The sequence below is a fragment of the Ursus arctos genome, chromosome X (assembly GCF_023065955.2).
Source record: "Ursus arctos isolate Adak ecotype North America chromosome X, UrsArc2.0, whole genome shotgun sequence".
NCBI lineage: Eukaryota > Metazoa > Chordata > Mammalia > Carnivora > Ursidae > Ursus > Ursus arctos.
The window spans coordinates 42,370,387-42,380,955 of record NC_079873.1 but is presented as its reverse complement, the minus strand read 5'-3'; the positions used below and the strand labels follow the sequence as shown (position 1 = coordinate 42,380,955).

At 41.3% G+C, this 10,569-nt stretch overlaps 1 protein-coding gene across 1 annotated transcript; it reads right to left on the bottom strand.

Annotated features, from left to right (window-relative positions):
* Positions 1-642: 642 nt before the first annotated feature.
* Positions 643-5,604, bottom strand: BMP15 (bone morphogenetic protein 15). The gene is made up of 2 exons (XM_026513266.3): positions 5,259-5,604; positions 643-1,499 (listed from the first exon to the last, which is right to left on the bottom strand). Exons 1-2 carry the CDS (start codon positions 5,581-5,583, stop codon positions 643-645), a joined length of 1,182 nt encoding a protein of 393 aa, XP_026369051.2. The 5' UTR covers positions 5,584-5,604.
* Positions 5,605-10,569: the final 4,965 nt, after the last annotated feature.

Sequence of the window (10,569 nt, the reverse complement as noted above, 5' to 3'; positions counted from 1 at the left end):
ATGTCTTAGACTCCTTCTGTTTCCCTTCAAAGATTTTAGTGGAGATTATTACCTAAACATTTTTTAATACATCTGAGAAAAGTTAATTTTAGATTCAGAGGGCAGTGCAAGTACAGGAGCAGGCAGTCTTTCTGATTAGGTACCAGTTTTGAGGATACAGGAGGCAACATAGAGAAGTAAAAATCTCAGGTGGCTTTCTTAACCCAAGGTCTTCTAGAAAGCCTCAAAAGATGGATACCAGGAAGATTTCACCTTTCTGGGACTTGGTAGGACAATTCCAAAAGTTCTACCATCATGGACTGGTGACTTTTGACAAGGTCACAATAAAAAAAAAAAAAAAGAAAAAGAAAAAGAAAAAAAAAAAGGACAAGAAAGCTGGGTATCTCCAAAAGAACATCTTTAGGGGCTCTGACTAGTGGTCAAGATGTACTAATGTCTGGTACCAGAACTGTTTGTATAAAGTGAGGACCCTCATACATGGGGAGAAGAGACTTAAGTAACACTTAAGGCATGAAACAGAACCCACAGAATGGGTAGAAGATCAGAGGTAGAATACTTGCAGCTTTAACATTGATATTTGTTTTGTTATGTTAAACTCTTTTCCAATTTCTCAGAACACCTGAGCTAGCTTTACCTTTGCTGTCACCTGCATGTGCAGGACTGGGCAATCATATCCTCATACTCCTTGTACAAGATACTCCCATTTGCCTCAACCAAAAGGATGCTAATGGGAACATACTTATAAGGAACACAGGAGGGCTGAGGGACACTCTGGTCCACCAGCTCATTGACAAGGTTCTGGATGATGGCGTGATTGGGGGAATTGAGACCATAGTGTAGTACCCGGGGGCAGGCTCCTTTACAGTAGTTTGGGGTATATACATGGGGAGCAATAATCCAGTGGTCCCAGCCCAGCTGGTGGAAGCTGACCTGGAAAGGGTGGAGGGAACACTGGTTACTTTTAGGCCCATCATGTTCCCTGGAGAGGCCAGGGACCCCAGATGTGATACTGCCTGCTTGCCGGGCCCTCCTCAAGAGAAGAGAAGAATCCCCTGCCATGAACTCCTCCAGGATTCTGGGGTGAAGTTTGGCCTTCTGAACACTTTTATGAGTGTCATTGAAATAGAGTAACAAAAAGGCAGTGTCCAAGGATGAAGTGCCATGCCACTGAAGTTCAAGAATCTCACTACCTTTTTGCTGCTGGCACATGAAACGGAGTCGTAGAACCCTGCATCCTTTGGGATTCCAGAGCCTTTGCTGAACATGTTGTGTGATATCCATCTCTGTCCAAGCTTTAGACAGCAAGGAAGGCTTTGAGGAACCTCTTCCTGAAGGAAAGTGATTGGTTTGGCTTTTCTGGACACAGGGTTCCATGTGGCAGGAGAGATGGAAATGAGCTAGGTGGAGTTGATGGCGGTAAACCACAATGGCTCTGACTAGTTGGTATGCTACTTGGTTTGGTCTCAGAGGAAAATCCAGGGTCTTTATATGCCAGGGGCCTGCATAAGAGGGGACAAGAGCAGAGGATTAGTTTCTTACCTGCTAGCCTGAATCTCCCTCACAAATCTGCTCAGTACAAACTAACAGCTGTAAGCAGCCCTAAAAATAAAGCAAGATCATGATAATCACTATCATTTGTTGAGCATTTACTATTAGATGCTTTAAAGCATTAGCTCTTTAATCTGCAATAGCCTTATGAGATAATAATTATCACCATTTTGCTGACAAGGAAATTGAGGCTCAGAGAAGCTATGCCAGAGGACATATAGCCAGGGTATGATAGAATCAAGATTGAGCCCAAGTAGGTTTCCCTTAAAAAGAAATTGTGTTCCATTTTTAGATCACTCACAGCACTAGGATGAGAAAAAAAAAACCTCAAATATGGAATTATTTTGTGTGTATGGAAGAGGATCAATCTTTATTAGACTATTAAAGGTGCTCAATTAAGAGAATTGTTGAGACATGCATGAATTAAGAATGAGTCCTCCTGTCATATCATTATACAGATGCAACTTTGAGGTAACAGTCCAATATTGGGGACTATCTATGGCCTGCCATCACTTCAAATCTGGGGCCAAGATGCCACACAATAATTTTGTTTATTTACCCCTAGTGGGAGCAGCTGTTTTGCCATTTTTACCGTTTACGTTAAGAACTGCTTCTTGAGCAGCTGTTCCTTCTTAAACCATTTTCCCCTTAACCCTCATTCTCTCCCTTGTTCATTCCTTACTGGAAATGATTCCTTATGTACTGCATTCATTGTACCACCATTCCCCTAAATACCATTTTCAACAAGGCTTTGGCCAGATTTTGTTTGCTAAGAATTCTACTAGAAGCTGAAAGCGTCTTGGTGAGTGTTTTAATCCAGACTGTAATGCTGACACCCAGTGGCCAAAGGGTTGGAAGGCCGGGCCTGCAGTGCTCTGAATTTCTGCACCCCCTCCTGGAAAAGGTCAATAGCAAAGATTACAAAAACCAGGCTTGCAGGAAAATGCCTCCTTTTATCTTCAAACATCTTATCGCTAAACATTTGCATGCTAATTTACATATTATTTACCTAACCTTCCTCCTTCACTGAATCCACAAGCTTGGATTTCAGTAGGCCTGGACTGGTCAATGTAGAAGTGCTTTAATGTCTTGAAGCATCAGGATATTTTTTCATAGTTCACATTCAACTTATGCTCAATACACCCTGAAGTTTGGGGCACTGGACATCATTCACACAAAGCCCAAGCCAGACTTGTGTCTGCTTTCTCAAGTTACTCTACACTCCCATCCTATAATCATCTTTCTAAGAGTCCCACCCATACACCTGCCCCACCCTGCCTGAGAAGAAGCCCAACCCAACCTCTAGCAGGCTGTCTGGTGAGGAACTGCCCTTTCCTTTCAGACCTTGACATCACATATTTCCTGAAGCAGGGTGGAGTGGCTTAGGATCAGAGCCAGGAAGGGTCTGCTCAGAATTTTTCAGGGAAATGGCTGACTCACACATCCTGTGTGATTGAACCTGGCATAGCTCTCCAGGCAAGTGCAATTCAGCTGGGTCATCTCCTAATGGAGAGATCTGTCCTTGTTCTCTTGTTATCCATTTCTGGATCCTTTCCAGAGTCCCTAGATGCCAGTATGTCTCACAGTCAGACCAAGATAGTGGCCTAATTCTAGGCACCCTCCTGTCTAGCCCCATATCATCTGTACAAACTTGATTTGCGCAGCTTTCTGCTACACTCAGAATGAAATCCAGATTTCTTATAATGGCCTATAAGTCCCTGCCTCTCATCAGCCTCATTCCCTGCCACTCTCCACAATGCTCAATAGGTTCCGGCCATACTGATCTTCCTTCTAATCTTCAAGTCAGACAAACTTGTTTCCACCCTCCAGGCCTTTGTACACATGGTTCCCTCTGCCTCAATCAGGCTTCTCTCTACTCTTCTCATACTTAGTTTCTTATCTTACAGGTCTCAGCTCAAATGTCACCTCTTCAAAGATGCATTCCCTGACAATCCCCTGTAAAGGGAGGATTTGTTATTCTCTATCAAAACCTATTTCATTCTTTGATAGCACTTACCACAATTTGCAGTTATCTGTGTTTATTTATCTGTCTCACCCATGAAAACCATGCCTGTCTTGATCATATCTATATGCCAGCACCTAAAACAGTGCCTAGCCCTCAGTAGGTGTTAAATATTTGTTGAGTGAATCTCCACCCACCCCGAGCTATTTTCCCCTTCCTCAATCAGAATGCATGTCTGCCTCTACGCATAGTGTCCTTACTCCTTCCTCAAGGTCCAGCCAGCTCAAATATTAGCTCATCAATGAAGTCTTTCATGGTCTCCCTGTTTCCCTTTGCTGGCTTTAAGCAGTGACCTATTTCTTCTTTCATGTCCTGGGAGACCAACTGCTTATCCTTGTCAAAACATTGGTCATGCTCTAACACCATTATGTGCTTACTTATCTATCCATTCTACTTTAATGGGAGTTCCTAGAGGTCAGGGAGACAGTTATTTGCCACTTCAGACCCAACCCAAACACAGTGCCTGGTGCTCAATTAAAATCTGTTGAGTCAGCACAGCAGGATGATTAAAAGCACAAGATCTGGAGCCCAAAAACCTGGGTTTGACACCCAGCTCTACCAATTACTGTGTTACATTGAGTAAGTTACTCTGAGCCTCAGTTTCTTCATCTATAAAATGATTATGTTAATAATACCTACCTCATACACTAGTGGTGAAGATTAAGGAAGATAACGTTTGTGAAGTATTTTGCCCAATGCCTGGCACGTGGTAAACTCACAGTAAAGGTTAGCTAGGAGAATATTTGTTATTTCATTTAAAGGGGGGAATGTAAATTATCAAAGGCCCAAAATTAATCTCACTGGGTTCCCAAGATTTCCTTGAAATTGATGGCTTTCGGCATTCTCTAGAAAGCCCTGCACTTCAGAAGCCCACTGGTGTCGTGGAACAATATGAAGATACTTTTAAAATCAAGCATGGTGGGAACAAAGAAAATTCCAAAATACCTTTAGTACCAAAAACCCAAACTAGCAACGTGGACTTAATAGAAAAACTTCTTGGTATACAAGGATATCAACGTACTATATCTAAACACTTGAGAAATTATGGAGATTTCAGAATCAGGGAGACTTAAACTCAATTCCTATCTCTGCCACCCACTGTCTATGTGAACTTTGCAAGTTATTGGACTTCTGTGCTTTAGTTTTCTTATTTTAAAAAATTAGGCTAATTGTTCCATGACAGCTAATGGTAATAGTTGTCCTTAAGGATTATACACAATAGCAGATGTTCACCTAACCAGGTATATAGACCTTCCAATATTAATTTGTTTCTGTCCATTTTTGTAAATTCCCCCAACTCAGTATCCTGTGCTCTTTTCCTTGTAAGAATACAACCACACCTGAAGAGCCCCCCCACAAGAATGCATAGAAGTATTTCTCAATTATAGTTTTTAGTGACATAACAAGCAATAAGACTTTCTTTGAAAGACAGGAGCTGACACATCATTCAGTTTTCCTGAGGTCTGGGGGAGATTCCTCAGGTAGGCCCCAAGGAAATCTGTTCTTAAATTGGGACCCTAAAGGAAAGCAGGCTTGTAGCCAGCTTCTTCCAACCTTTGAAATCCAAGCCTGAGAAGACAACTCACCCACTAAGCAATAAAGCCACTCACAGATCCCCTTTCTCTACACTCTTCCTCCCCCCCCCCCATTTCTCTTCCCTCCAGGACAGTATGGTATGATAACTCACCTCTGAGAGGCCTTGCTACGTTGGCCAAAGGTCTCACCAGCCTCACCATGGTGGCCCCAATGGTGCGGTTCTCCCTAGGGTGCCCACGTGCATCAGCTGAACGCTGGTACAACTCCAGCATGTACCGCAAAGGATGTCCTAGGACCTGGGGCTTCCTCTGCTTATTGCCAGGAGCTTCTTCTAGCAGCTCCCGAATCAGGGGCAAGGAAGAGGCATCAGCCATGAGGGCATTAAAGGGCTGCCCTACCTTTGCCATTTGGACCCTCTGTTCCATATAAAGCACCAGTCCCCAAAGAAGAATTCTAAGGATGCTGAGGAGGACCATCTCGAAAGGTGTGGTGTTCAGCAACACACTCCAGCCCAAGCCCAAAGGATGTCACTCTGAGCCTTTCCTTTCACATAGGTTGCTGCATCTGGCTCCACAACCACAAAAGTTGGGGCAAGAAAAAATGAAAGGCAAGCAGGCAGACCCTATGTCGATTCCTCTAGGTGAATCTTCTGTACCAAAGGAGGTCTTCTAATTTGTCCTCTTCACATCAAGACAAACAGAAACAACAGGTGGGGCAACACAGCATATCCTTCCTGCTCTTCAGGGCTAGGAACAAAATGGCACTTACTCGGACGCTGAGGTAACCTTGAAGGAGAAGTCCATTCCAGGACCTGCTCCCTTACCTTATCCACTAGGATGAAAAAAAGCAGCCCTTGCTTGCTGTGCTCCACAGCTTTAAAGGTAGTTTCTTAATTAGTCCTTAAAGGGCCAGAGATCTCTTGCTCGCATCCCACTTCCATGTAGCACTTCCTCTAATGCAGCGTTTCCCAAAATGTGACCTCCTATTGACTTGCAATGAAATCACCTGGGGTGATTGTTAAGAATGAAGACTCCTGGGTCCAAACTAAAACATGGACTCTCTGGAGGTGAGGTCCAGAAATCTGAATCTTAACAAATGCTCCAAGAAGTTTCCATGAACACTAAGATGTGGAAACTACTGTGAGTGTGACTACTGGAAGATGCCTTAACAGTGGTTCTCAATCTTGGCTATACATTGGAGTCATCTGGGGAGCTTTAACTATTATGGATGCCTGGGAACCATCCTCAGAGATTCTGATGTAGTGGGTCTCGCTGTTACTAGGGCATCAGGATTTTTTAAACTTCTGCAGGTGATTTTAATGTGCAGTCAAGTTTGACAGCTCTGACTTAGAATTTCTGGTTTATCATAGAAGGTGTTGAGATCCTGAGTGGGCTTCATCAGAGAAATCTGGAGACAGTGAAAGGTGAATCTGTGGAAGTTGGCTGGGAGCTCATCTCACTTGACTGGTTAATGGGAGGCAGTAGGCTGGACCAGTTAGTTAAGGCTGCCCCAGACCAGGATTCTACACACCACACACACACACACACACACACACACACACACACACACACACACACACAAGGTAGATGTTGTCCTGGCCATCTCCAAGTAGCAGCAGTTCACTGGGGCTCTAAGGAGAGGGTAAGGCAGAAGCTCAAAACATGGCTCTAGGAGGTGATGAGGCAGACATGATTTGTGGGAGGCCTTTACTTCATACCAAGAATAGCTGTGGACAGATACCACTATTGTGTAACCAGTGTGGACTTTGTAATCACACAGACCTGTGTTTGAATTGTGATTCTGCCTCTTCTCAGCTATAATTTAACCTCTCCAATGCAAATCTTTCATTTCCCTGAGCCTCAGTCTCCTTACCTGTAAAATGAAAAATAACATGTTTTATCTCCCAAGTTGTTGTGAGGATACAAGGAAATAAGCGATGTTAATTACACAAAACCTAATTAGACACATGACATATTGTTACATGCTTGACATTATTTGTTCCCTTCTTTTGTTTTTACTAATATGGCCTTAGTCCCAGCATGTATTATAAAACAAAAGGCATAGGCTAACGGGTCCTCTGGGCCTGGACTCAAACCCCAACTCAACAACCCATTAGCTGAGTGACCTTAAGCAAGGTTTCTGCCAGTCTGAGTTTCCTCATCTGTACTGCTGGCTCCTTCAAAGAGTTACTGTTGTTGTGTATTGCATTGTATACATTTGTATTGTATGCAATAATATACAAGTAAAAGATGTAAACAGATGTCATAGTAGGCAAAATCTGAACAGCCAAAACATATGAAAATACGTAATAGAAATCAGAAAAAATGCAATTAAAAACAACTTAAGATATGATTTCACACCCTCTGGATTGGCAACATATTAAAAGCCTGACACTGTTAAGTTCAGGTGAGGGTATAGAACACAGGTAACTCTCTTACACTATTGGTGGGAATGTGATTTGGTAAAATCGTTTTAGAGAGTAATTTAGCATTATCTCTAGTGAGGTTGAAGATGTATAATTCAGCGATACTATTGCTAGAGCAGTAGGTTTTAGACATTTTTGTCTGTGACTCACAGGAATACATTTTACATTGCAACCCAATACAAATATAAACGCACAAACTCACACACCTCATATATACCCGAAGTAAACATTTTCTGAAACAAGACTTATCCTTACAATGTATTGGGAGGGGTAATATATCATGATGGGTAAGAACATGGCTCTGGAACCAGCATCCTAAGTTTAAATTCCAGCGCTTATTAGCTTGATCTTGAGAAAGTTACTCAACTCTAGGTCTCAGTTTCCTCATGTGTAAAATGGAAACCACAGCCACTTATTTGCTTCAATTTTCTAATTCATAAAATGAGATTAATCAAAAGACTTGCCTAATGAGATTTTTTTGAGGATTAAATGAGTTAATACAGGTAAAGCACTTAAAACAGTGCCTGGCACAAAGTATTAGACAAAGGCTAATTATTGTTACATTTGATGCAAGTTGTGCTTTCCAGAAAGCTGGATTCACCCTGATGGGCTAGTTTTGGCTTTATGAGCAATGGAGAGGCAGTCAAAAAGGCTCTCTCTCCTCCATGTCCACACTACTCCTCCTTTCTCTCTTATCCCCTTTTCTGACTCCCCAACATTCTGTTTGGCCCTTGACCTCTGTCTGTTACCACTTTAAACTTCCTATCTTTCTATCCAACATAACCAAATAAAACAAGGTGTCAGGACAACTAGCAAAGGGTCCATATAAGGGTTTTGGGCACAGTTTTCTTTGATGTTTCAGTGGTATTACATTGGAATTACATCTGTCAAGAACATTTTTCTGGCATCTCTTAGTAGTGAAATATTGATACAGGGCCAAAAGGAATAAAAAGAGACAACATATTACATTGAAAATAACATGATTTGGGTTTGAATTGCTGGTTTTGCCATTTTTTGTCCATTGCTTAACCTCTCTAAATATCAGCTTTTGTAACGATAAATTGGAGATATTCTTTACCTTCTAGGATTGTAGTGAGATTTAAATGAGATAATCCAACACATAGATAATCCTAAATAAATGGTAAATTTTACCATAATAGCCTATGATTTTGAAGTATATGTAAAGTGTACCTGATGAAAGGAAATGTCTGCTCAGCATCCTTCTAAAGTTCAGCTGAAATTGTATTCCATTTCTCTATCCACCAGGGCTTCAGGAGATTCGCCTGATTGAATAGGTCAGCTTTCCTATTCTCAGAAAAAGATTCAATTTCTTATTTCCAAAAAAGATCCAAAAATCAACTTTATTCTTATCACCAGAATTGAAAGAACTTGACACGATTATTTCTTGGAAATGCCCCCCTGGTGAGCCCAAATGTATGCTACTGCCCCAAACCCCCAGAAGAGGGCACCAACTGTCTTTCTAGCATTATGGTTGGGGGTGGGGTGGGGTGAAAGGGCGGGTTATAGGTGATTGGAAAAGGACTTCTAAAGGGTATTTGCCAGCCCTTCTTGCTTTAGCAGGAAGCCAGTATGTGAAAACACTACTTTTATACATCAGACAGTTTAGGAAGTGATTATTAACATGACAAAAGAAGTTCTTGACATAACAGTAATGTGCTGACATACTGGTAAAATGCATGAAATTTACAAAAAAATGGATTTTTATCCAATTTTGGAGCATGTCTATTGTATAAGGTGCACATGTATAATGGACTCCTTCTTTTACATGATTATAATTCACGTTTTCTTGTAATTGTATTCATTCAACAAATATCTAATGGGCTTCTATGTGGTTGGGTCAGGTGTTAAGGGTGCAGGCCTATAGCCAGACTGCCTGGGTTCAAATTCAAGCCCTAACACTTAATTAGCTTGATAATTTTGGGCAATTGACTTAATCTCTCTGTGCCTCAGTTTCCACATTTGATAATAAGGATAATAATAGCACTACTTTAGAAAACTGCTATGAGGATTAAGGGACTTAATGCATGTAATAAGCATACTATGTTCAAGACACTATACGAGACCCTGAGAGTACAGAAATGAATAAAACAAGTCCTCTATCCTTAGCAGTCTCAGGTACTATGCTAGGCACTGAGATTGGTTGGGGGATACCAAGATAAAACAGATAGTTTCTATCTCAAGAAGATAACAACCTTGATAGGGATATAAAAGATAGGAAACATTTCCTGTAACCATGACATTTCCTCTGATTACTATTCTGAGTCCTTGAAAACTGGACCTTTTTTCTAGATATTTTTAAAAAATCATTTTCCATGAAACAGGGAACATGATGTATTTTATACAAATATTTATTAATTTGGTACTAGACTATAACCTTTTACACGTTATGTCTCATTTTATCTTCATATTAGCTCTATGAGTTAAGTATTATCATTTCCAATTACAGGTAAAGAAATTGAAGATCAGAAAAGGAAACTTGCCCAAGGTTAAACAGCCCTCAGATGGTGGACTCTACTCTGACTTGGACCCAAGTCTGGCTGACCTCAGAGCCCCTCTCTGTATCTTGTAAGTTTGGTATTTAAGCTGCCAATGAGTATTTAGCCCGTTAAGAAGACTTAGTTCCCCTATAAGGTAATCCTACAGACATTACTGAAGGTGATGCCAAAATATAAGCTCTCTGAAGTCAAGGATCGTGCCTTTCTTATTCATTATTATAGGTGCTCAATCAATATTTGTAGAACAAATGGTTGTAATAGGAGCCTATCATTCTGGCAGAAATCTAGGCTGATGGGCAGACTCTGTTTGGGTGTTGTAATGTGTCCTCAGAGAAGGTTATTCTGAGTTTTGAGGTAGAAGCAAGTCTGAAACAACAACTTTCCCCTGTGCTTTCATTTCTTTTTGAAAAAAATATCATTATTACCTCTGTTAAGAAGTCCTTGTGACTCTCTCCATTCCTAAAGATGCCAGAAGCCCCAGGAAAAGAAAGGACCTGCTTTCCCATGCATGGGTACCAAGA